A 27,970-nucleotide genomic window follows, 5' to 3' on the forward strand; every position below is an offset into this window, starting at 1 on the left:
GACACAAAACCACCATTCAATTGACAATCCTTTATTAGTCAACTTAGGTAAGTCCAAAGTCAATCAGGGTAGATGGGTGAAAAACTAGGCAAAAATAACAAAAAAGTGCAGTTTCATTTGGCAAAGGCCCGCACCATATGTAGAGAAAGAAGGTCACCGGAGAATAAGGTCCGCTCAGTATTACGGCAAGGAAGCCAGCAGGGCGGCCCTGACCAGCTGGGGTGCCCAGCCAGGAACCGGTCAGCCAGGTGCAGAGACACCATCCCACCCCCATCTGCAGGCTCGTTCATAAAAACTGACCATGATCTTCAGTGAATACGTCAGCCAAATACCAGTTCTCTCTCACAAGCAATAAATCAGCTAAGATTTGACATCTAGGGTAAGCTAGTATCATTTCCTGCTTTAATGTGTACATATTTTAGATTTGGTGATCTTTTCCACATATTGGCAGACAGGCTTATAAAAGAATTTCAGATACCAAAAGAAAAAAAGAGCTATAATTCATGCATTCTTATGACTCTGGTTAATTCTTTCAGTGTTTAGACTTCAGAGGTGCTAATGACACTAAATTCAATGCCTCGCTGGTTGAGTCTGTCAATCAGCTTTGTCTTGGAGAAAGCTGCTCCCGGCGTGAAGACCCCGCCCCTGGAAAACAAGAACAAGATACAACAGTATGCAAGGCGCTACGCCTTTCCTCCGCTGGAGGACTAGCTAGCAGGTTCTACAGAGCTCAGGGAAACCTCCTTCTTTTGATTCTATTATGGAACAGTTTTGGTTCTACTCCTAAAGTCAGTCAAATGAGCAAGCAGCTACCACTTGTGGGGAAGCTGGTGCCCAGCATGCCTTTGGTTCAGCAACTAGTGCGACTGTTTCCAGAAGATGTGTGCTCAGGGCTCGAGCGGCACACATAGGGTCATCAACCGCGCAGCTGCTATTCATAAAGACAGCCCTCAGATCAGGATGACTACACAGAGACCAGAGTGAAATAAATACAGGCCATCAGTTATTTATGAACCATAAATAAGAGACTGACTGAATGAAAAAAAGTTTCTTTCAATGTAATGGCTTGAGGTAAACGTTAAATGTTTTCAAAGGGTATAAAAAGTATTTGAAAAAATTTAATTAGGTTTCACTTTAGTTTTTATGTTTATTACTTAATACTATTTTAGTTCCTAAATTTATACATTCTAAGCCTGAGGGCCTATGCTCTTTCTGTGAAGCTGGCCTATTTTTAGGTAGCAGCTAAATGCTCCAGTAAAGTAATCCCCCAGGAGGATGCCATGAGTCGACTCACACTGGTGTCATGGTGCCCACTGCCAGCAAGCTACCAGTTGGCACTGATTACAGAGAGCCTCCTGTTAACATCAGGTAACAACAGGGACCTTTTCTGAGCAGTCAACTTTGGATCTGAGCTATTTATACAAGGAACCTAACTAAAATGACAGGGTTCTTCCCTCTCCTCTCATAAGGAATTTCTTTCTCACAATTTTAATATACCTCTATCTTTGTACCAAAGGAACTGTAAATGCTTATGTGCAGACCCAATGCCTGAAAATTAAATAAAAAAAGAAATCTAAAATAAAACAGATAAAAAAGATTTTCAAATGAGAAGAAAACCAGACTTACGGCTTAGGAAGCTCAGAGGCATCATTTAGGAGAGTCAGGGCTGTCTGGACCATGGCTATGGGCGTAGCTACGTAGCCAGCCTCTGCAGAAAATGGTTGGTCAAATGAAAAGAAAGTATTCTTGAAGTATGCATTCAACAGCACCCAAAAATCAAAGAGTAGGCTTTCTGTCTAACTCTAGGTACACAGTATTATCTCAAAAAATACTTTGTTCACTTAATCACAAATATAACAATAAACATTTATATATAGCACTTATGAAGTGTTAGGAACTGTATTAAGTGTTTTAAATTTACTAAACTGATTTAATTCTCCTAGCAAATTACATTAAATTAGCACTACTTTTATCCCCATTTTTCAGATGAGGAAACTGAGACACAGACAGGTCAAGTGACTAGGTCAAGTGACTAGGTCAAACTCACAAAGTTAGGCAGTGGCCGAGCAGACCTGCCCCCAGACAGCTCTAACCCACCGCACTGTACTGCCTCTTGACCATAATCAAAGCCAATGATCCTAGGATTTCTTGTTTCTCTATTAATACACTAAACTTCACTTTTAAAAAAGGAACTCAAACCTGGAAACGCTGAGGTTGCTGGTTCGAAACCCTGGGCTTGCCTGGTCAAGGCACATATGGGAGTTGATGCTTCCAGCTCCTCCCACCCTTCTCTCTGTCTCTCCTCTCTCTCTCTCTCTCTCTCTCTCTCTCTCTGTCTCTCCCTCTCCTCTCTAAAATGAATAAATAAATAAAAAAAAATTAAAAATAAATAAATAAATAAAAAATAAATAAAAATTTAAAAAATAAAAAAGGACTCAAGCCTGACCAGGTAGTGGCACAATGGATAGAGTGTTGGACTGGGATGCGGAGGACCCAGGTTCGAGACCCCAAAGTCCCCAGTTTGAGCACAGGCTCATCTGGTTTGAGCAAAGTTTACCAGCTTAGACACAAGGTCGCTGGCTAAAGCAAGGGGTTACTCGGTCTGCTGAAGGCCCACAGTGAAGGCATATATGAGAGGGCAATCAATGAACAACTAAGGTGTCGCAACAAAAAACTAATGATTGATGCTTCTCATCTCTCTCCATTCCTGTCTGTCTGTCCCTATCTGACTCTCTGTCTCTGTAAAAAAATAAAAATAAAAAATAAAATAAAATAAAATAAAAAAGGACTCAAATTCTTTTTTTTTTTTTTGTGGCGGAGACAGAGAGATTCAGAGAGAGGGACAGATAGGAAGGGAGAGAGATGAGAAACATCAATTCTTTGTTGCGGCTCCTTAGTTGTTATTGATTGATTTCTCATATGTGCCTTGACTGTGGGGCTACAGCAGACCGAGTAACCCCTTGCTCAAGCCAGCGACCTTGGGCTCAAGCTGGTGAGCCTTGCTCAAACCAGATGAGCCTGTGCTCAAGCTGGAGACTTCGGGGTCTCGAACCTGGGTCCTCCATATACCAATTCGACGCTCTATCCACTGTGCCACCGCCTGGTCAGTCAGGACTCAAATTCTTAAATGCTGGGTAACTTTAAAAGAAGTCTAACTTCAAGAAGAAGTAACTTTAAGCAAGTTGGACATTAGTGTTTACACTGTGTCAAACAATAAAAACACAGTGAACTTATCCTAACAACCAGGAGAGGAATATGAAATGAAGGAAAGCTGAAAAGGTATCTTTGCCATCTCGCTCGATTAAAACTGCAAAACAAACCCCTGTTGCCTATCAGGGATGACAGTAACTAAACTTATAATTACACTATAATTCACTAGTGGGACTATCTGTACAGTTCTCGAAAATTCATAGCAAAAGTTCTAGAACTTTTTTGGACAACAGTTCCTTTGAACAACCTAACAAAAGCTTTTACTCTCCCCAGAAAAATGAACATGTGCAAACCCATTTTATAAACAATGTCAGGGTAACAGACTCTAGAGAAATCTAGGATCAAACAGATAAATATCAACCAGTACCTTGTCTTTTTAATATTAAAATATGCCATTCAGAATTGAGTCATACTAAAAAAGAGAAGGAAAGATACACTAATAAAATTGAATTATACCAGTAATTTCGATTCTTCTTTTGACAGAATCATTTACTAGTAATACTTTAAAAATCTGTGCAAATGCATTTCCAAAACAATTATTCTTTGAAAAGAACAGCATACCATGTTATAGTTTAAGACAATTTAAATTCCCAAGCATTCTTAAGTCATATGTGAAATACCTGGTCCTTTCACCTGAGTACAAATTCTGATATTGGGCCTGTTCTTATCGATATCAGAGCCTTGGCTATATCCTTGACCAAAGAATGTCATTGTAAATGATGAGGCATCCATCTGAGAAAAAGGAAGCAAAAGGTTTATTTAAGAAATGTGTCATTTCCTCCTGAATACAATTTAATCTACTCTCCTACTTCATATGAGACTATCTCAATAAATAAAAAACATTAATTTTCTATCTGCCAGAATATCCAATAATCCTTTAAGCATGGAGCAAAAGTTAATTGTCTGAAGATGCAAGTTTTGGTGACTGGTGTGATGCTGGGGGAGGAACAGGATGAGACAGTGATGAACCTTATATTGTGGCTTACAGAGAGCACCACTAAAATAGGCAGTTTCAGGGCAAAGGCTGAGATAGTTTTTATTTTAGGGTGACAGAATATGACAATCTGGTTTTAGATATCTGTTTGAGGTGACAAGACAATAATAGCCAGCAAGTAATGGCAATATGAGCTTGAGGCCCGGATATGTAATTGCTCCACTTAGAGATGTAAAAATTCAGTTCCATTTTAGAAGACTTATCAAAGCATCTCTCATAATCACTAAATCACTAAATAAGATCAAGAATTCAGTCATGGTCAATAAATTTTCATTAAGTAACAACTAAAGGTTAGATACTATGTTAGGCTCTGAGACATAAATGTAATATGGTCTCTGCCTTCTTTAATGTATATACTATCTATACACAATATGAGATACAAAAGATTCAGGCTTCGTTCAGAGGAGGGTATTATTAATCTACTGAGAAAGAAAGCTGGGTTCTGAAGTGGGTTTACACATGTGCACACACACATACACACACATGCTCTAATAGAAGTGTATTACACAGAAAAGTAGGGTGGATGCCAGAAAGGAAAAACCATTATTTAAATGCGAATCCAAAGAAGAATGAAGCAAGAAAAGAAAATTATAGGCCAATATCCCTGATAAAAATAAATGCAAAAATATCAACATAATACTAGCAAACCAAATTTAACAATACATTAAAAAGATCGTACACCATGATCAAATGGATTCCAGAGACGCAGGAATTATTCAACATCCACAAATCAGTCAATGTGATACCTCACATTCACAAAATGAAGGATAAAAATTACATGAGCACCTCAATAGAAGCAAGAAAAGCATTTAGTAAGATTCAATATCCATTTATGATAAAAACTCTCAACAAAGCAAGTATAAAGGGAATGTACCTCAATATAATGAAGGTGGTATCTAACAAGCCCACAACTAACATTATAGTCAAAGGCGAAAAGCTGGAAGCTTTTCCTCCAAGATGAGGAGCAAGACCGGGATGCCCACTCATGCCACTTTTAGCCAACAGTATTGGAAGTTCTAACCAGAGCACTTAGGTAAAAAAGGAAAAAAAAGAAAAGAAAAAAAAGGCATCCAAATTGGAAAAGAAAAAGTAAAACTGTCACTATTTGAAGATGACATATTACTATACATAAAGAGTTCATCAAAAAGCTGTTAGATAAAAAAATTCAATGAAGTTGCAATATATAAAATCAGTAACAAAAATCAATTACGTTCCTATATACTAGTAACAATTTATCAGAAAGAGAAATGAAGAAAACAATATCATCTGTGTTTTTTGGCTAATTACTTCACCTTCCTTCCCACAGACACAGTCAACAGTGTGGTGATGGCCAGAGGTGAGGAAAAGGTGGCCAGAGGTGGGGAAAATGGGGACAGAAAGAGATGTTGCTAGGGCAGAGGGTGCAAGATGCAATGGGCAGATGATGTTTTGTTGAGTTGTGCACTTGAAACCTATACAGTTTTGTGAACCAATGTCATCCAAACAAATTCAATTCAAAACAAAAGAAAATATAGACTGGCCTGTGGTGGTGCAGTGCGTGAAGCATCGACCTGGAACGCTGAGGTCGCTGGTTCAAAACCCTGGCCTTGCCTGGTCAAGGCACATACGGGAGTTGATACTTTCTGCTCCTACCCCCTTTTCTCTCCTCTCTCTCTCTCCTCTCTAAAATGAATAAATACAATCTTTAAAAAAAATCTTTAAACAAAAGAAAACAATCCTATTTACAATTCTATCAAAAAGAATAAAACCTAGAAATAAATTTAACTAAGGAGGCAAAAGACCTGTATATTGAAAACTGTAAGATATTAATGAAACAAAGTGAAGACGCTACATATAAATGGAGAGATATTCCATGCTCATGGATTGGAAGAATTAATAGAGTTAAAATGTCCATACTGCCCAAAGCAATCTACAGATTCAATGCAATCCCTATTAGAATTTCAATGGCATTTTTCACAGAAAGAGAACAACAACAACAAAAAATCCTAAAATCTGTATGGATCTGCTAAAAACCCTAAAAGCCAAAGCACAGGTCTGGAAGCTGAAGCCATTACACTCCCTGCTTTCCAACTATATTACTAAGCTTCAGTAACCAAAACAGCACAGTGCTGGCATAAAAACAGACACAGAGATGAACAGAACCGACCTAAAGCTCACGTGCTACCTGATCTGAATCCTCTCAGCTCAGCACACATTCAGCTTTAGAACCTTCGAAAGTCTGTAGGCCGCTACTACCAATTAATCAGAGCTGGCATGAAAATGAAACCTGCCATCTAGGACTACTAGGTCACGAAGGGCCTCACACCTCCAGAGATGGACTTTCAGCCAGGGTGCTCTCGTGGTGTGAACCGGAGTCACTCAAACTTGACCTGGGACCTTCCTCCCTCTACATCAATGATCTATAGCCTTGGCAGTGTACCTGTACTACTAGGGAGCTTTAAAAAAGCCAGAAGCTGGCCCTGGCCAGTTGGCTCAGCGGTAGAGTGTCGGCCCAGCATGTGGAAGTCCCGGGTTAGATTTCAAGCCAGAGCACACAGGCGAAGCGCCCATCTGCTTCTCCACCCTTCCTCCTCTCCTTTCTCTCTCTCTCTCTCTCTCTCTTCCCCTCCACAGCCAAGGCTCCATTGGAGCAAAGTTGGCCCGGGTGCTGGGGATGGCTCCATGGCCTCTGCCTCTGGCACCAGAATGGCTCCAATTGCAGTGGAGCAATGCCCCAGAGATCGCCCCCTGGTGGGCATGCCATGTAGATCCTGGTTGGGCCCATGTGGGAGTCTGTTTGCCCCCGCCCCCCTCCCACTTCTCATGGGGGGGGGGGGGGGGCTGAAGCCCATGCCGCATTCCAGACCAATAAAATCCGAGTTTCTGGTCAGCAATTGGAGGCTCTCTCTTTGTGGCCCCATTCTACACCTACTAATTCAAAATGTCCAGATGCAGGGTTAGGACATGTATATGGAAAAAACTCCTTGGGCGATTCTGACATATAAAGCCCCAGGTAAGAATCGATGCCAGGACAGTAACAAGTCAGAGAATCATTTTCAAGAAGGTGACAACAGGGCCAGGTCTGTGTCACAGATCTCTTCAACAGCCGTGGGAAGATGGATTAGAAAGGAATCATAGGAAGGCTGTGAACAGTTCAGTCAAGAGATAGGGGCCTGTACTAGTCAAAGAAGTGAAAGACAACCCAGAAAATGGGAGAAAATATTTGCAAATCACATTGTGATAAGGGATTAATATTCAGAGTATATAAAGAACTCTTAAAACTCAACAGCAGGCCCTGGCCCACTGGCTCAGTGGTAGATCATTAGCCTGGCACGTTGGAAGTCCCGAGTTTGATTCCCAGTCAGGGCAAACAGGAGAAGCGCCCTTCTGCTTCTCCACCCTCCCCACCCCGTATCTTTTTCTCTTCTCCTCCTACAGCCATGGCTTGAATGGTTCAAGAAAAGTTGGCCCCTGGGCATTGAGGATGGCTCCATGGCCTCGGCTTCAGGGACTGAAATAGCTCAGTTGCTGAGAAATGAAGCTGCGGCCCAGATGAGCAAAGAATCACCTGGGAGGGGCTTGCTGGGTGGATCCCGGGTGGGGTACATGCAGGAGTCTCTCTGCCTTCCTATTTCTCAATTAAAACAACAAAAACAAAAACTCAACAGCAAAAACACAAACAACCTGATTCAAAAATGGACAAAGCACCTGAATAGACATTTCTTTAAAGATGTTCAGATAGCCAATGAGCACATAACAAGATGCTCAACATCATTAATCATCACAGAAATGCAAATCTAAACCATGAAATACTACCTCACACCTATTACAATGGCTACTATCTATAAAAATATAAAAAAGCAAACACACAGGAAATAGCAAGTGTTGTAAAGATGTGGAGAAGTGGGAACCCTTGTGCACAGTTAGTAAAAATGTGAAATGGTGCAGCCCCAGTGGAATAGTTTGGTGGTTCCTCAAAACATTAAAAATAGAATTACCAAAGGACCCAATAATTGCTCTTTTGGGTATATACCTAAAGGAACTGAGAGTAGGGTCTCAAAGAGATATCTGCACACCCACGTTCTTGCAGCATTACTCACAATAGCCAAAAGATAGAAGTAACCCAAATGTCCATGGACCGACAAATGGGTATGCAAAACGTTAAATCCCTGCTTAACTCAGAGAGTGGAAGAGAAGTGGGCCAAGGGTGGAGCCCTTGGAATAATTTAATCAGCAGCAGAAGTGGGGATATAGCAAAGGAAGAGAAAAAACAGCAGAAACTTTGAGAGCAATAATCTCAGAAGCCAAAGGGAGTATTTCAAGGACAGTAACGTCAAAGATAGCAGACAAAATAGCTCAGAGCACTCGATGCTCTTGTAGCAGTTGTATGGCCACTGAAGTGTAAAGGAAGAGGGGAGGTTTTTTTTGGGTGGGAAAGGACACTGGCATAGCTACAGGATGAGGAGAAAGAACCTACAGAGAGACAGGAGGAGAATTTACAGGAGAGAATAGGAATACACAACCTATGGAGTCAGGAAGGATTCTAATCAAAAGGAGCAGTAATGGTACAGTGGATGGAGCATTGGTCTTGGATGCTGAGGAGCCAGGTTTGAAACTCCAAGGTTGCTGGCTTGAGCGTGGGATCATAGACATAACTCCATTGCTGCTGGCTTGAGCAATGGGTCACTCGCTTTGCTGTAGCCCCCCAGTCAATACACATATGAGAAAGCAATCAATGAACTAAGATGCTTCTCATGTCTGTCTGTCTCTCTCTCTAAAAAAAAAAAAAGGTAGCAGTAATAGTAAAGACTCTGGTTTGACTCTAGGAGCCACCAGACTCGCTATGTGAATGAAGGCAAATACATTCCTCTGTGATTATTTCTAAACCATACAAAGTGGAGAGGATTAGTATCTTCACCTAGGTGGTTGTGGGAGGACTAAATGAAATGTAGAGCAGTAACCCTGTGCCTGCGACACAGGAGTGGCTGAGCATTAAAGTGCACAGGTGGTGGGGTTAGTGCTGTACAGGACACTACTTCTTTGAGAGAGCGGGAAACAAGGTGGCAATGGAGCGCCGACCACAGCTCTGAGAACAGGAAACAAAGGGTACACACACACAGATGTTCTCAGCTCCTTGAGTGAGGGGGGGCTGCACACAGGAAGACAGCTGGCATTGAGGAGAGGTTGAAAGAAGCCCCTGAGAGGAGATGAAGAGATGACTGATGAAAAGCAAAAGAATCAGCAAGTGATGTTAATGGTTTCAGTGAGGGAAGCATGAATCTGGGGTGCTGCCATCCTCTCAGCAGTGGAATCCCTCCCACCTGCCTCACAGTGCTTGGTGTAAAGGAGATGAAGGTGAAATGACTCATGGCTGACTCGGGATCTGTAAACCAAATGGTCCAAGATGAAGGCAGGTTGTTGAAAATACTGGACAGGTGATAATTCCATTTATCTACCATAGGGATCCGGGATACATAGAAGGGGGAGGGGGAGGGGGAAGAAGAAGGGGACGGGCAGCTTGGGGGAGGGGGTAGCCTGGGGGAGAGAAAGAGAAGGGGTGAAAAGGAGAAAATAACAGGAGAAACATGAAAGAGTAAGATTATTTGAAATCTTGAAGAAGTAAAGAGAATGCAATTTGTGGAGTCAAAGGCTGGGTTCTCATCTCAGCTTGGCCATTTACTCACTGTAGGACTTGAGGCACATTTCTTAACCTTACTGTGCATCAGTTTCCTCATTCATCAAATGGAAAGAACACCCACTTTAGAGGTGTTTGAAAAGATGAAGTGATCTAACTTATGTAAGGAATGTAAGCATGTCTGTTCCCTAGTAATGCTCCATCAGTCTTAGCTGTTACTTTCACCACACTGAGGAAAAGTAAAAACCAAATAAAGAGAGACCTGGATACAAAAGAAAGAGTTACCTGTTTGTGTGTTGGTCCTTGTTTTGAAAAATAACCAAAGGAGAAGAGCCATGGGAACTAAAGGAGGGAAAAAATCCTTAGTGATTTTTGAAAACTTATGAAAATACTTTTAGATGTAATTTAATAAAAATATTACTTACTTTTATGAGAAGCTGCCTTCCAATGCCAAACCTCACAAAGAATAAAAAGAAAAGTCCTGCAAACATCAGCTTAATGGCAGAAGTGATACCTCCCACAGTGACATAAGCAGCGTACTGAACCTAGATGAGGAACGTCAAGTCAATGTTACTCTCTACTTGTGTAGGCCGGCTCATATAAGAATGTCAGCTACTTATAACTTATTCTGTAGTCATAAATATCAAACAAACGCAATTTCCACTTAATGACTATGCTATGTTCTGAAAGCTTGTTCAGAAACAGACATTGGGAACATATTTTTAAGAGAACTTGGTCCAAATAGTAATTAGCTTCCTCACTTTGAACTTGAGATACTTTCAAATACTCTTTGAACTTGAGATACTTTCAAGTCTCAGTAGAGAGAGAAATTGTGTACTTCCCTCAAAAAAAGGAGCTGGGTGATCTTCGGAGGTAGCGAGGAGAGGAGGCGAGTACCCAGATAGAAAGATTGTTCTAGCAGTTGAAACTCTGCACAGGGACTGTCCGGTGTTTATAAACCAGGGTTTCCTGTACTGAACTTGTTGCTGTTGTATTACATTAAAAAGGTATTCAGCAGGCCAGATATAAATTGTGGGGGGGGGGGGGGGGAGGCTATTACCAACCCCATAACATGCAAAATGCTCTATTTTACTGAATCAGTATTCTTCTGGAAACTGAAGTATGCATTATTTAGCTGTTTCTTTTTCTGCTTTATAAACATAAAAATTCTAAATAACCTGTTGGGGAACTATAACAAACATAGAACACTCTCTATTAAAAAATAAATTATGTACGCTTACAGGCGATTGCTCTAAATTTTCATGCAAGTAACGCTGAGTTCGCTTCACAACAGACACATCTGCTCCCAAGAAAGGAATGGAGTAACTGCTGAGTTCTCTGCAGTAAGAAATCGGCCACCTGTAAGAAAGATCCATGTTGCATTTTCTCCATTTACGGTGACCACAATTTTAACTGATAAATTCCTGAATAGAAATTTTAACTTTTCTTGAGGCAGTAATAACAATGAAGATGGCAGATCTGCTATCAATATTTCAGTGTTTGTCCTTTGTTCTCTACGCCTATACCCAAACAAGTGACAGGTGAACACAGTAGTATCTTCACATCATGGGCACTTAGTACATGTAGTTTAACTGTTTTACCCCATCAGTTTCACTGGACAATGATAAAAAGAACACTCATTTCAACAGCCAGGCTCTGAGGGTAGAGTTCTTACATATAAATGCTGTTGATTAATCTACATAAGGTCATCACTTTAAATTGGTGGTTTTATGGCACAAAATTTAATTGATTTTTATCAATTTTGATATTGACAGTGAAAAGTCAAAAAATTCATTTTATCCAAAGGTACAAATACATTATTATATATAAAGTACTTGAGTTTACAGTAATGTATTACTTATACTTATCTTTTAAAACAATTCTGGACTTACAACCAAATAGTCTCCAGGGTTTTCTTAGTAGCATACTTTATTCATTGCCAGATCAACACAAAATACTTAGACTATGAGTACTAGAAAACAGATTTGGAATTAATCTACCTTCTTTTTAATTTTGGACCAACAATTGGGACAGGTTTCAGATTTGACTGAGTTCGTAGTTTTTTCAAGTTACTTTGATCTCCAATACCATAAATTGCTGACTTCCAGGTACCATCATGAATGCACAAGCCCTGATAAAATAATTCAACAGTTAAAGAAACATATCTTAAGGGATAGTTACAAAATGTAAAACCAAGTAAGTTATAATCAGCACAAAGAACACTTCCTCTCACGTGACCAGGTGGTGGCGCAGTGGATAGAGTGTTGGACTGGGATGCAGAGGACCCAGGTTCGAGACCCTGAGGTCACCAGCTTGAGTGCGGGCTCATCTGGTTTGAGCAAAGCTCACCAGCTTGGACCCAAGGTCACTGGCTCGAGCAAGGGGTTACTCGGTCTGCTGAAGGTCCATGGTCAAGGCACATATGAGAAAGCAATCAATGAACAACTAAGGTGTTGCAACAAAAAACTAATGATTGATGCTTCTCATCTCTTTCCGTTCTTGTCTGTCTATCCCTCTCTCTCTGATTCTCTCTCTGTCTCTGTTAAAAAAACAAAAACAAAAAAACAAACCAACACACAAAAAAAACTTCCCCTCTATTTACTCATGGCATATCCTGGTCATCTTGAGATGAGTTTTCATGACCAGCTAGGCAACAATAACACTCATTAGTTTGGTCATATTCTATATTTACACCAACAAATATCCTTTCTTCTTCTCTCTTACCATTATTTATATTCTTTTCAATAAGCCATCGCACTTTACTTCATAATTTTCACTCAACTAGTTGAATATAGTCCTTAAAAATTAGCCTCTCTAATCACAATCCTTATATTGATTCCTTAAAATTTCAACATATATTCACAACCACATTCATGCATACGTACACAATACTGTTGCCCTATTTCTTCCCCATAGTATTCAGTGCCCCACCTGCCCCTAACACCCCTCTTGTAGCCCCAAACTATATGTCTTCCACAGAAGTGTCGATAATTTGTTTTTCATTTTAAGGCTTATTAATATGATGTATATTTTAATTTCTTTCCCCAATTCCTCAGTTTCTTACTGATACTGGCCCAACATTGAATCCTTGTGCGATCACACCCACACTTGCAGTAACCCACTCAGTTCTCAGTTCTTTCGTGAGACTCCAAGCGCTCAGTACCTTACACTCATACAGTGCAATTACGCCTTCCGCAACCCTAACCTCCGACTCCGGTAATAAATGAGTGGCGGAAAGGAGAGCACAGGCGAGCATGTCACACTGGAACTTACTGTCTCAGTGCTGACCCTTCTTCACCTATCTTCTAGGTGGGCCTTTTAATTCTCCATTATATAAATATTTCAAAAGTAATTTATAATTTTGATTATATATAACTGTATTACGTCCTGCCTTATATGCTGTTTACCTTGTTTGAATGGATAAAGTCATTTAGAAAGATTCAAAACCAGTTTTGTCACAAGACTTTGATAAGCCAGAACAAGGGAACCAATGAAACCATCAGAAGAGTTGGGTTTTCAAATCGTAGCCTTGACGACACCAAAAGGCAGAGAGGCACCAAACCTAATTTCCATTTTGGTACAGATTAATTTCTTCTGTTTTGTTAAAGCTAGAAAAGAGTTAAAAGTCTTAAGGGTTTGATTTGTGAAACTAGTCCAAATCTGGGCCTAGACTATTTGACCCATTTACAAATGTAAAGATTTCCAAACACCAGGAGAAAACAGCTTTTTAAAAACCTAAGAATAACTTTCTTGACAAATAAGGCATCCAGAAGGTAAAAATTACATTCCATTTAAAATATCTTTTACTTTATTTCTCTAAAAAAATATAACATAAAAAAGGTACACAAAACATAAATGTACAATTTAATGGAATTATGAAACAAACATCCATGTAACCCAGAAGACCTTCCTTCTGTAATCAAGAAAAATCCTTGCTTTTCATTAGAATCTTATCACCTAAGTAATCACGCATAAACAGTATAGTGAGTTTTGCCTATTAACTTTATAGAAATGGGATCATAGAATATATGGTATATTCCTTCGAGCTCAAAATTGTGATGTTTGGATTCATCATGTGTTAGAAGTAACTTCTACTCCACAGCTTAGCTAACCTTTCCTTTTTCTTAATGTGTCTTCTGATAAACATTCTCAATTTTAAATGTATACAAACTTATCACTTATTGTTTATATTTAATACCTCTATGTCTCTTTTAAAAAGCCATTCCCTATACAGCATGGTGACTAATACTGTACTGCATATCTGAATGTTGCTAAGAAAGATCTTAAAAGTTCTTATCACAAGAAAAAAAAATTGTACGTATGATGACAGATGTGAACTAGCTTCCCTGCCACGTCTCAAGCCCACACAGAGGAACAAAGAAGATGTGACAGAAACAGAAAGATAAAAAAGAAAAAAACAGATCTGATAATACCATTTTACATCTAGATCCAATCATACTATTCAATGGCAGGCGTTCAGTTATATGAATCATAACTATATGTGTGTGTGTGTGTGTGTGTGTGTGTGTGTGTGTGTGTGTGTGTGTGTGTGTTCATTAGTCTGAAACCACAATCCACACATACAGAACCATGGCTCATTACTTAAACATGCTCCACATTGTCCCATAGTGATGTCTCTACCATACCATTTCCTCTCCCTTACCCATAGCTCCACAGCTTCTCTAAACATTCTAGATCTCCAGCCTCCCAGTTACAAATACTCTCCAGTCTCAGAGCCCCACAGTATTTGATCTGATCGCTGTCATAACGGACACTTTCTATATCCTGCCAAGCTAAATTATCTCTTTAAAGGCAGGGTTTGAATTTTCTGCATTCATGTATCACTCTATCTTGCACAACTATGTATACTTGCACCACTACACAATACTTGTTGAATGAAGATTTTTGAAAGAGAACAAATACTTATGAAGCATCAAGGAAAGGCACAAAATTGTGTTAAACACACTGGCAATAAAAGTACTATCATAAAAAATGGTCTCATCCCAGAAATACAACTATCTTATGTTCCCAAATAGACTATACAGTCAGTAAGATTATGTTTTACATCATACATTTCTTGTATCGCCAGAAGAGCACCAAGTTAGGAACAGACTAAAAATGCATTCACTCTTTTCTGAGGTGGTAATTGTCTTGACTGACAACACTTATGCATAACAATGACAGAGACTTCAGTTAGGGTCATGGTCATTCATTCTAAGATAATAAATTGTGTAGTTGTTTTAAAAATAGAGTCTAGCCTGACCAGGCAGTGGCGCAGTGGAAAGAGCATCGGACTGGGATGCAGAGGACCCAGGTTCGAGACCCCGAGGTCGCCAGCTTGAGCACGGGCTCATCTGGTTTGAGCAAAAGCCCACCAGCTTGAACCCAAGGTCGCGGGCTCCAACAAGGGGCTACTTGGTCTGCTGAAGGCCCGCGGTCAAGGCACATATGAGAAAGCAATCAATGAACAACTAAGGTGTTGCAATGTGCAATGAAAAATTAATGATCGATGCTTCTCATCTCTCTCCATTTCTGTCTGTCTGTCCCTGTCTATCCCTCTCTCTGACTCACTCTCTCTGTAAAAAAAAAAAAAGAGTCTATTCTTAAAGCAAAGGAATTCTCAGCAATCTAGTATCTTTATTTATTTTTTATTTTTTTATTTTTCCGAAGTGAGAAGTGGGGAGGCAGTCAGACTCCCATATGTGCCCCACGGGGATCCACACCCCCCCCCCCCAGCATGCCCAGCAAGGGGCGATGCTCTGCCCATCTTGGGCATTGCTCTGTTGCAGCCAGAGCCATTGTAGCACCTGAGGTAGAGGCCATGGAGCCATCCTCAGCACTGGGGCAAACTTTGCTCCAATGGAGCCTTGGCTGCAGGAGGGGAAGAGAGAAACAGAGAGGAAGGAGAGGGGGAGGGGTGGAGAAGCAGATGGGCGCTTCTGTGTTCCCTGGCCGGGAATTGAAGCCGGGACTTTCACATGCTGGGCCGACTCTCTACACCAGGGGTCTCAAACTCGCGGCCCGCCGAACAATTTTGTGCGGCCCGCAGACTAATCCACGAAGTTCAAAATATTTTGGATAAAATTAAGTAAGCCTAGGGGCCTACTTGTATTTTTCATTTCTCTAGCATCCTAGCTAGATATTAGCTTAGTTAACAGCAGTTGTGATGCGAACTACAGTTTCTGGTCGTTTTGTGACACTGAGTAAACTGCATGTACGATTGTGCTTGTTGTACTGATTTTTTTTTGTTTTCAACTGCAGTGAGAAAAGTGTTGCATAACAGTTGCCTTTTGTAGACCTAGTGCGGCCCACCGAACGGCTGTGATCTTGCTCTGCGGCCCACATGCTGAGTTGAGTTTGAGACCCCTGCTCTACACTGAACCAACTGGCCAGCGCTATATCTTTATTTTTTTTAAATTAAACACACTGACTTTCATATACTAAAAATTACAAATATATATTAATTAATTGAAATAATTTTTTAAGAGGCAGGTATTATTTTCAAATTGTTTTCAGTACTAACATAGAAGACACCTGACAAACAGAAAAACTAACCTCGGGTCCTGAATGTATAGTCAGGAAACTTTCCACTGCAGTCAAAATACCTACAAGAGTAGGGAAATGGTCAAAGTAAAATCAAATAAAATCTCTTTAGCCAGGACAAGTGACAATAAACTATTCCTACTTATTTAGGGACTGCTTTTACTAAGCTTACAGCTGATATTTTCAGAAAATCAATGCTGATAACAGTTTTATTGGAAACAGATTTATTTTATTTATTTATTTATTTATTTTTTAAAATAAATTTTTATTAATGTTAATGGGATGACAGGGTACATATATTCAAAGAAAACATGTCTAGGTTATCTTGTCATTAAATTATGTTGCATACCCCTCGCCCAGAGTCAGATTGTCCTCTGTCACCCTCTATCTAGTTTTCTCTGTGCCCCTCCCCCTCCCCCTAACTCTCTCCCTCCCTCCCTCCTGCATCCTCCCTCCCCCCACCCCTGGTAACCACCACACTCTTGTCCATGTCTCTTAGTCTTGTTTTTATGTTCCACCAATGTATGGAATCATGTAGTTCTTGTTTTTTTCTGATTTACTTATTTCACTCCGTATAATGTGGAAACAGATTTAAAAAGGAGCTGCAGCCAGGTAAATTGTCAGAAAAGAAGAGAAAAATATGTATGGCTTTCATGAAGAAAATATCTAAACTATAGACTGAAAAGACTTTTTTAGATAGAGACACACCAGGTCTATGAATTGAAAGACTAAATATTTTAAAGATGCTCAATTCATGTTTTTCTTTTTATTGGGAACAGTTCTGGTGTTGCACTTTTAAGTACAATGTTAGCTATTGCTCTCTGACATTTATTATATTAAGAAAGTATTCTATTCTTCAATTTATAAAAATCTGAAATCAGTAAATGATAAGAATTTTCAAATCATTTATTGAGATGGGTACATACTTTTCACCTTTGATATTCTAATCTGATGATTATGTAACTTACTAATAAACAATGGTCTTGATATATTTTTCTTTTAAAATGTCACTGGGTATTTATTAAAACTGTATTTAACACTTTAGAACAAGCACAGCTATATTAAAAATTAAAAACAAAGCATGTTTTTAATATTACCTATTCATAATTATGTTTCTTTTCCCAACCAGATTTTAGCTCACCACAATTGCAGACATGAAACCTTTCTATTGTTAAATGCAGTTATGAAAACTGATCCATACTTACCATTTATTTTATTGCTGGTATATATTACTCCCAGATCTGCTGGAATGGAGTCAAAGCCACTGCTTCCAATGATATAGACTCCCTTTTCTGCTGCTTTTTCATGATACTTCCAATACATTAGTTCCAGAAACTAAAAATTCAAGACAAAACATCTGAGTCAGGGCCCTGGCTGGTTGGCTCAGCAGTAGAGCGTCGGCCTGGCGTGCAGGAGTCCCGGGTTCAATTCCCAGCCAGGGCACACAGGAGAGGCGCCCATCTGCTTCTCCACCCCTCCCCCTCTCCTTCCTCCCTGTCTCTCTCTTCTCCTCCCGCAGCTGAGGCTCCATTGGAGCAAAGATGGCCCGGGCGCTGAGGATGGCTCTATGGCCTCTGCCTCAGGCGCTAGAATGGCTCTGGATGTGACAGAGTGACGCCTCAGAGGGGCAGAGCATCGCCCCCTGATGGGCATGCCGGTGGATCCTGGTCGGGCGCATGTGGGAGTCTGTCTGACTGCCTCCCCGTTTCCAGCTTCGGAGAAATGAAAAAACAAACAAAGAAAAAAAAAAACATCTGAGTCAGAGCTATATAGAAACATCTTGACCAATATTAAATGGTTACCTTTAAAGACAAAGCAAATAAAATTTGAAAATGCTAACCAGTGTGGCTCTGCAGTGAAATACGAACTGTCAAATGGTTTTATTTTAAATTTATCTACTAATTTGAGAGAGAAGAAAAGAGGAGAGAGAGGAAATAAGGGTGGGGTGAGAGATGGGGGAGGGGGAGACAATGGAAAGGGAGGACATGGGCGAATGGAGAGAGAGGGAGGGGGAGGGAGAGAGAATACCATCGGTTTCTGTATGTACCCAGGCTGCGGATTGAACCTGCAACCTTTGTGTATCGGGACAGCCCTCTAACCAACTGAGCTATCCAGTTAGGGCTGTCAAAATGCTTCTTCTCACTCTTTTGGCAAAAATTTATCACATGTGCCAGGTGCTGATCTGACTTAATGACACTATTACTTTTTTAAAACTAATATCTCTTATAGAAATACCTATTAACACAGGAAAATACAAAAAAAGCAAAAAAGGATATCCCAAATCACATTACCCAGATGAACTTCATTATAGACATATTTCTATACACACCCACACAAAATAGAAAAACAGAGTAGCAGGAAAAGAGGGAATGTGAAAGGGGAATAATGTCTATTCAAATCTTTTGCCTATTTTTAAAAATTATTTTTTTAGAACAGTTTTAGACTTACATAAAAGTTGAGTAGATTTCCCAAGTACCATCTACCCTGTTTCCCCTATTATTACATTTTACACTATTTGTTAAAATAAAACAAAACTGATACATTATCATCAACTGAAGTCCATAAATTATTCAGATTTCCTAAGCTTTTACCTAATCTCCTTTTTCTGTCCCATTCAGGACACATTACATTCATTGTCATGCCTCCTTAAATTCCTTTTGACTCTTTACAGTTTCTCAGACTCTTCTTGTTTTTGATGATCTTGACGTTTTTGTGGCATACTGTTCAGGTACTATGTAGAATGCCCCTCTCACTGTCATTTACTACATGTTTTTCCTCACGATGAGACTGGGGTTCTAGGTTTTTGGAAGGAAGACCACAGGGGTACAGAGTGCCATTTCATGACATCATATCAAGAATACATACTATCAATACGGTTTATCACTTGATGTTGACCTTGCAAACCTGGGCAAGGAAGTGTTTTTCAGGTTTTCCACTGCAAAGTTATTGTCTTTTTCCCCTCCTTTCCATACTGTACTCTTAGGAGGAAGTGACTTTGTGAGGCCCACAAGTGGGAGTGGGGGTTACGCTCCCAATCCTTGAGGACAGCAGAGCTACATAAATCATTTGGAATTCTCCTGCATAGATTTGTCTTTTTTCATCCCTTTGCCTATATTTAACTGGATTATCTGAATTTGTATCATGACTTATAAGTCTTCTATATGTATTCAGGATCTTTATTAGGGTTTTTTTTCTTTTTTCTTTTTTTTGTATTTTTTGTATTTTCCTGAAGCTGGAAACGGGGAGGCAATCAGACAGACTCCCGCATGCGCCCGACCAGGATCCACCCGGCATGCCCACCAGGGGGCGATGCTCGGCACATCTGGGGCGTCACTCTATTTCATCCAAGGCCATTCTAGCACCTGAGGCAGAGACCATGGAGCCATCCTCAGCGCCCGGGCCAACTTTGCTCCAATGGAGTCTTGGCTGCGGGAGGGGAAGAGAGACAGGGAGGAAGGAGAGGGGGAGGTGTGGAGAAGCAGATGGGCGCTTCTCCTGTGTGCCCTGGTTGGAATCGAACGCGGGACTCCTGCACACCAGGCCAACGTCTATCACTGAGCCAACCAGCCAGGGCTCTTTATTAGGTTTTGATATTACTTTCATGATAAATTTTCAGCCCTGGCTGGATGGCTCAGGGGTAGAGCATCAGCCCCATGTGTGGAAGTCCTGGGTTCGATTCCCGGTCAGGGCACACAGAAGTGTCCATCTTCTTCTCCATTCCTCTCCCTTCTCCCTCTCACTCTCTCTCTCTTCCCCTCCCACAGCCATGGCTCAAATGGTTCAAGCAAGCTGGCCTTAGATGGCTCCATGGCCTTTTCTCAGGCACTGAAGTAGCTTGGTTGCTGAGCAATGAAGCAGTGGCCCCAGATGGGCAGAGCATTGCCATGTAGGGAGCTTGCTAGGTGGATCCCAGTCAGGGTGCATGTGGGAGTTTGTCTCTCCGTCTCCCTGCCTCTCACTTGAAAAAAACAAAAACTTTTAATCATTTTCTCTGCTCTGGAATATTTTAAACAAGATAGGAATTGGTTTTTGTTTCACTCACGCTTCCTAACTCTTAGTAAATAAATTTTGGTAATTTATCTGTTCCTAGTATTTTCCAATGTACATTATCAATTGTTAAACTCAAGCATGTACTACATTGGCACAATGACTATAGGGACATACAAGCTTACTGTTTTAAAGGAGGTAGTGCAGCTTAGTGCTATTAACACATCACTTCCTGGCCCTGGCCGGATGGCTCAGCGGTAGAGCGTCGGCCTGGCGTGCGGGGGACCCGGGTTCGATTCCCGGCCAGGACACATAGGAGAAGCGCCCATTTGCTTCTCCACCCCCCCTTCCTCTCTGTCTCTCTCTTCCCCTCCCGCAGCCAAGGCTCCATTGGAGCAGGATGGCCCAGGCGCTGGGGATGGCTCCTTGGCCTCTGCCCCAGGCACTAGAGTGGCTCTGGTCGCTGCAGAGCGATGCCCCGGAGGGGCGGAGCATCGCTCCCTGGTGGGCAGAGCATGTGCTGGGTGGATCCCGGTAGGGCACATGCGGGAGTCTGTCTGACTGTCTCTCCCCGTTTCCAGCTTCAGAAAAAAAAAAAAAAAATTAACACATCACTTCCTACCATCAGGCAAACCTCAATTCAAGTCCTAGCCTTTCTATTTACTAGCTGCATGACTCTGAACAAGTTATTTAATCTTTCTAAACTTCAATTTACTCATCTAAAAACAGGGGAGAAAGGTGACACCTACTTTATAGGAACATTTTTAAAAGGTTATCTGAAATGCTTTGTAGCACACTGCAGAGCACATGGCAAGCACTCAGTGAATGTGAACATTCAAAATTTTTACGTTGAGGGGATTTGACAGTTATTTTTCTGTAATGCTGTAAAGGTATCTGATTTTAAAAAGGGAATTTATAATGAAAGTTACCAAAATAAGATTCTGAGAATTCACAGCACATTATTTTAATTAATTCAGTTTATAGCACGCAGTAGCTATAAAAAATCAGCATAGCCTACATAAAAAGGACTTGAAATAAGTGAGATTGTGGGAAGGAAAAAAATTCAAGAAAACTGAAGCAAGACCTTACCATCATGCTCTCCTGGAAGCCACCAATGGGCTACCATCTCTGAGCACTGGGGAGGAGGCTTCAGCTTCTAAAACGTCTGCAAAATTGCACCCACTATTTTCCACTTTAATAGAAAATTGTGCTATTGATTCTGATTTGTTTTTCAGTTTACATACCTGAGGTTCTCCAGAGATGTCGATACAGCTAGTCCCATTTTCAATACATGCTTTTACTACAGGTTCTCCATAAAACCGATACTGGGGGAATGAAGAAAACCAACAGTTTACTCCTACTTAGCAAGCTCAAATGAACGAAATACCATTCAGTTTTGGAAGTACAGTCTTTGTTATTAAGAATTCAAATATTAACAAAGTAACCTAAAGATAAATTGAGAAAATCATGTAACTGCAATGCAACAGCTCACACAGGGCAATACAGAAGAACATCTGCGTACCTCTAACTGAAGACAAAATGGGAAGTTTTATACAAGTGATTCATTTAAGCTGAATTCTGAAGTAGAATAAGGACAAAGTATTAAATAAATGCAAAGGTGTAAGAAAGAAGGCTGTTCAGGACACCTGAAGCACAGGGTAGCTGAGGGGAGTGGTAGGCGAGGAGTCTAGAAAGAAGCACTTGGGCCCTATCAGGAAGGACCCTGCATGCCATGCTATCAACACTGAACTTTATCTGTTCTGAGAGCATCCATTTTCACAGTATAAGTAAAAAATTTTAAAAACCCACAAAAATAAAACTCATAGACACAGGCAACTGTATGGTGATTAGCAGAGGGAAAGGGGCATGAGGGGAGGTAGAAGACAGTAGAGGGGGATAAATAGTGACAGGAGACTTGACTTGGGAGCTAAATACACAATACAATATACAGATGATATACAATATACAGATGATATAGTATAGAACTGTGCACTTGAAACCTATTTAATTTTATTAGCCAACGTCACCCCAATAAATTCAATAAAAATTTAAAATAAAATAAAAATCAACAGAAAACAGTAAGGAAAAAGGGATGGATGCTAAAAGTGTGAGGAAAAAGAAGTTGTAAGACTGCTGCTTCCAAGAGTTACTCATCAGGTAAAGAGTAAACAGAAAGTTGGAATAATCGTGATGGGTTTTTTCCAGAGTGCTGGGGAGGGAAGGGCAAAAGAGCTGGTGAAGAGTATATACAAGAATAATACAAGCCTGACTGCTGGTGGTGGCGCAGTGGATAGAGCGTCAACCCAGAACACTGAGGATCCTGGTTTGAAGCCCTGAGATGCTGGCTTGAGTGGGGGCTTGCTAGCTTGAGCACAGGGTCACTGGCTTGAAGCCCAAGGTCTCTGGCTTGAGCCCAAGGTCTCTGGCTTGAGCAAGGGGTCACTGGCTCTGCTGGAGCCCCCCAGTTAAGGCACATATGAGAAGAAATCAATGAACAACTAAAGTGAAGCAACTACTTACTTATCTCTCTCTCTTTCCTCTCTCTCTCTCTCTCTCTCAAAAAAAAAAGTAATTCAAGCAAAGGACCACAGAATCTAAACTAGTTAAGAATGAGATAAAGCTAAATAAACAAAAATTTAAATATATCTTTACTTGCCAATAATCGAAACACCTTCCTGCCTTCATTTTTTTTAAAGATTTTTTTTTTTTAAGTCAGAGTACGGGAGAGACTCTCACAAAGGGCCACCTGTGATCCACCCAGCAACGTCAGTCTGGGGCAGATGCTCTTCCCCTCTGGGGCCTCTAAAGAGGAGGCTCTATGCAGCCATCCTCGGTGCCAGAGACTGACGCGCTCAAATCAATAGAGCCATCCTGCCTTCGTTTTTAAAATTATCAACAATTTTCTAGATGCTCAGTGTTTAAATGTTTTACCAATTGTGACAGCTTCCTCAAATCAGTAAAGGCCATCAACATTCACCATTACATAGGTCAAAACTGTCTCTTTCACATGTAGTAAGTCCAAGAGCAAAAGTTAGTGGTTCTCTCAAAATACACCCCAACTGGAAGACTTCTCACAGCTCTAACACTCCTAGCCGGTACCTGGCTTGCCTGGACCGTTCCACTGCTACTCCTCTACCACTTATTCTTCCTATCAGAAGTCAAAGAACTTCAAAACTGTAAATCAACCCATGCCCTTGTTTCCAAGCATCCAACGACTTTACCATATTTATAAGAAAATCTAAACCTTGACCAGTCAGACCCAATGATCCCTGGGTATCTCCCCCTTCCCTGCCCTGCTCACGGCCTAGCCACACTGGCCTCTCACATGCTCATCTCAGGAACACCCTTCTCCTCATATACCTGCTTTACTCCCTCACCTCTCACGTCTCCAGCAAACGTCAGTTTCTCTCGGAGACCTTCCCTGACCATCCAACAAAGGCTGATGTGTCCATCTCCTAATCTCCTAAACTACTTTATTTTTTTCCAAAGCACTTATCACTACTTACTATAACCTTATTTTTCATCTCCCCCACTGGACTAGCTCCACAAGAGAGTCAATTTTGTTCACCATTATGTCCCAGGTACCTAGACTAACAAGTTTACACACGTATAACAAAAATTCAATAAATACTGAATAAATGAATGAGTCCTTTTTCAGTCTCTATTTTTGTACAAGTTTTTAACAAATATATTTGTAGAATAATATTGAAATATAATTTATAGATAAATAAAAAGTATATTAGAAGTACATGCTCAAATCCAGACATTTTTAGTTAAGGAGTATGCAGTAAAGAGAAAAAAAGCTTGGCAATGATAGCTGTAAATAATAATCGAACCAAACAAGCCAGCACACATTCCTTGAGTATGGTGTCACAGAGTGCCTGTCACTCTCTCCCTCAGGAGATTTTGGTCATATCTATCTGCTAATCACAAGAAGTGAAAACTCCCCGTATGGGGTTAAGGCTCTGAACCATCTCTTCTGTCTCCTGCCCTTATGTTCCTCTGGAATATAAAATGCCAGATTGTGCTAGAAATGAATAGTTTGTTCTGATTCAAAGAAGGGCTGATTACTTACTGGCCCTACACAATTGAGGACAACTGCTGCCTGTTTGGCCATTTCATCAAGTGAGGCTGGATTAGTGATATCACAAATTATCGTTCCAACTTCAGATGACAGCGCCGGTCTTCCTGAAACCAGAAATAAATCATTTTAAGTGAATCCTGATGCAGTATTAGATCTTCCAGATCTAATCAGTGATGGCAAAATCCTGAAAGCTAACTCTCCCTTTCAAACAAAAGATAAAACTGTTATATAATAAAAAAAAGGGAAAATACTATGGAGGGTGACTAAAAACATTACTAACCTTAAAGAATATATAGTAACATAAGTAATGTGTAAATGATAATCATGTGTTAAATTACAATTTTATAATTGTTTAGATACTGATAAGATGACTGTCCTGACTTCCTCCCTGCAAAGAATTAAAAAAGTTTCTCAACAGGTACTAAACAATTACATGTGATAAAATGTTGTGGGTTGCGGGAAGTTATTAATATCAATATCATGAGAACAAAAGAGGAGGCAGGTGAAAAGCACAGTCTAGGTAAGAACACTCATGCTCATAAAAAGGAAATAATTGGAATTCATTGAATCAAGAGAGAAATGCAGGTTTTGATATGGCAAGGTGTGTTTCTACAATAACCTGATCTGGGCATCACTAGGCTGTAGTGTACAGCCTTATCGAACAGGAAAAAGACAGATATATATCTTCTTTTAATATACCAACAAAAAAATTTTTGAGAGAGAAGAAGGCAGAGACAGAGAGGGAGAAGCATCAACTTGTTGCTTCATTTAATTGCTTCTCATATGTGCTCTGTCTGGGGCTCCAACCAGCCACCTCAGGGTCAAGCTGGCACCCTTGGGGCCAAACTGGAGACCTTGGGATTGGTAACATTGAGATTGGCAACCCAGAGCTCAAAGCCAATGATCCTAGGCTTGAACCAGCGACCTTGGCACTTTGGGGTGATGTTCTATCCACTGCGCCACTGGCCAGGGCTGGAAGAATATATTTTAATAGTGATTTTTTTTTTTTTTGAAAAGTAAAGAAAGACCAAAAAGCTCTTTGGCCAAGATCCTATATATATATATATATTTTTTTTTTTTTGTATTTTTCTGAAGCTGGAAACGGGGAGAGACAGTCAGACAGACTCCCGCATGTGCCTGACCGGGATCCACCTGGCACGCCCACCAGGGGCGATGCTCTGCCCACCAGGGGGCGATGCTCTGCCCCTCCGGGGGGTCGCTCTGCAGTGACCAGAGCCACTCTAGCGCCTGGGGCAGAGGCCAAGGAGCCATCCCCAGCACCCGGGCCATCTTTGCTCCAATGGAGCCTTGGCTGCGGGAGGGGAAGAGAGAGACAGAGAGGAAGGGGGGGGGTGGAGAAGCAAATGGGCGCTTCTCCTGTGTGCCCTGGCCGGGAATCGAACCCGGGTCCCCCGCACGCCAGGCCGACGCTCTACCGCTGAGCCAACCGGCCAGGGCCAAGATCCTATATTTGGTAGTGGCAGCACAAAGATAACTACATGGTACCTTCTCTACATAACCACAAACAAAACAGATGCTACAGTCCCACCATGAACAGGGCTTTGTGGGGAATGATAATTAAGTGTGATGAAACCTGAACAGGCTCTGGCCAGGTAGCTCCATTGGTTATAGTACTGTCCAGACATGCTGAGGTTGCCAGTTGAATTCCCTAATCGGGGCACATACAAGAATCAACCAATGGCAGAATAAATAAGTGGAACAACAAACTGATGTTTCTCTCTGTCTCTCTCCCCTCCTCTCTGTAAAAATCGATAAATAAAATATTTTTAAAATAGAAGAAAACTGAAGAGAAGAATACAGTATACTCAGAACTCTAACAGGTGCTATTGTCCACACGAGGGGAGACTAGAGACGGAAAAGCCCAACTTTTTTTTTTTTTTTTTTTTTTTGTATTTTTCTGAAGCTGGAAACGGGGAGAGACAGTCAGACAGACTCCCGCATGCACCCGACCGGGATCCACCCGGCACGCCCACCAGGGGGCGACCCTCTGCCCCTCCAGGGCGTTGCTCTGTTGCGACCAGAGCCACTCCAGCGCCTGGGGCAGAGGCCAAGGAGCCATCCCCAGCGCCCCGGCCATCTTTGCTCCAGTGGCGCCTCGGCTGCGGGAGGGGAAGAGAGAGACAGAGAGGAAGGAGAGGGGGAGGGGTGGAGAAGCAGATGGGCGCCTCTCCTGTGTGCCCTGGCCGGGAATCGAACCCAGGACTTCTGCACGCCAGGCGACGCTCTACCACTGAGCCAACCGGCCAGGGCCAGAAAAGCCCAACTTAAAGGCTACCGAGTCCTAAAGTAGAAGATGTTTTTTGCCCACCAAGAAGACAGTTTGTGTATGTGTCTTTCTCTCCCCCACATCTGCAGTTAGAACAAGATCTGGCGTAGAAAAGACCACACAATAAAAACCTGTGGAATGAATGCTGAAAAATAGATAAACGCACAAACCAGAAATACAAACTTTGGGGCAGGAGGTGGGAGGTGGATAAAAAGCAAGCCTGCTGGCCCTGGCTGGGTGGTCCAATGGATAAAGCCTGGACCAGGCATCAGAGGGGTACCACCTTTGGTCAGGGTACAAAGAGGAGCAATTAATGAGCGCACAACTAAACGGAACTAAGTAAAATGAGTTGATGCTTCTCTCTCTCCTCTCCTCTCTCTAAATTCAATGGAAAAAAATTGGGGAGGGAGGAGTAAGTCTGCCAGAGGATTCTTACGACCTAAATACTATAAGTAAATAACCACAACACCGTTACCAGTAACTCTTAAGCCCTCTCTCCACCTCTAAAACACTAGACGAAGGGAGAGTACTTTCCTGCAGACACCGACGCTGTACTTCTCTATCCCACCAAACTCGGGAAACCTGCTGTAGAGGGGGACGGAGCGAAAACGAAAAAACTAGTTCTCTACTAATTCGCCAGGGGGGCTCCCCAAACTAAAGGAGAACTTCAAAAGGCCGAAAGAAATGAATAGTTTTCTTTTCACGTGGGGGGCAGAACAAAGCCACGACACTGTTGAGGGATCGCTGTCCTCCTGTCCTCGGGCAGGGTTCGGGGAGCCCGGGGCCGCACCCAGGGAGGAGAAACGCGCGTTCCAGGGGACGGAGCCCTGCGGCCCGGACAGGAGCTCCGGTGTGGCGGCGGGCCCGGTCCCCGCGTCCCCTTTACCCAGCTTCAGGGCCGCCCTCGCCAGCACTCCCTGCAGCTTCTCCTGAGAACGGCCCGCCACGGCCCAGGTCAGACGGGAGCTCCCCTTCGGGTCCACCTGCTCCCGGGCCACCTCCTCGGTCACGAACTGGCCGGTGAAGCCGGAGGCGCCGAACACCACCAGGTGGAAAGGCCTCTCCTTCGTCGCCATGACGAGCACACAGCGAGCCCAGACCCGGGGCGAACAAAGTCCACGGCGCCTGCGCCTTCGCAGCGACCACAGTACCAGGCGTAACAACCACTTCCGTACTGACAGCCACAGCCGCCGCCGCAGCGCTCCCGACGGCCCCTGCGCGCCGCCGAGCTGGGGCCGCGGCCGCGCCCTC

General features: G+C 41.9%; 1 protein-coding gene across 1 annotated transcript; it reads right to left on the minus strand.

The window, feature by feature from the left end:
• Nucleotides 1-15: 15 nt before the first annotated feature.
• SCCPDH (saccharopine dehydrogenase (putative)) lies at nt 16-27,931 on the minus strand. Its single transcript, XM_066381576.1, has 12 exons — nt 27,606-27,931; nt 24,424-24,536; nt 21,593-21,673; nt 17,567-17,696; nt 16,374-16,423; nt 11,819-11,949; nt 11,060-11,177; nt 10,244-10,363; nt 10,104-10,160; nt 3,831-3,942; nt 1,627-1,708; nt 16-645 (listed from the first exon to the last, which is right to left on the minus strand). The coding sequence occupies exons 1-12, from the start codon at nt 27,793-27,795 to the stop codon at nt 540-542; spliced, it is 1,290 nt and encodes a 429-aa protein (XP_066237673.1). The 5' UTR covers nt 27,796-27,931; the 3' UTR covers nt 16-539.
• Nucleotides 27,932-27,970: the final 39 nt, after the last annotated feature.

Source organism: Saccopteryx leptura, chromosome 1 (assembly GCF_036850995.1).
Source record: "Saccopteryx leptura isolate mSacLep1 chromosome 1, mSacLep1_pri_phased_curated, whole genome shotgun sequence".
NCBI lineage: Eukaryota > Metazoa > Chordata > Mammalia > Chiroptera > Emballonuridae > Saccopteryx > Saccopteryx leptura.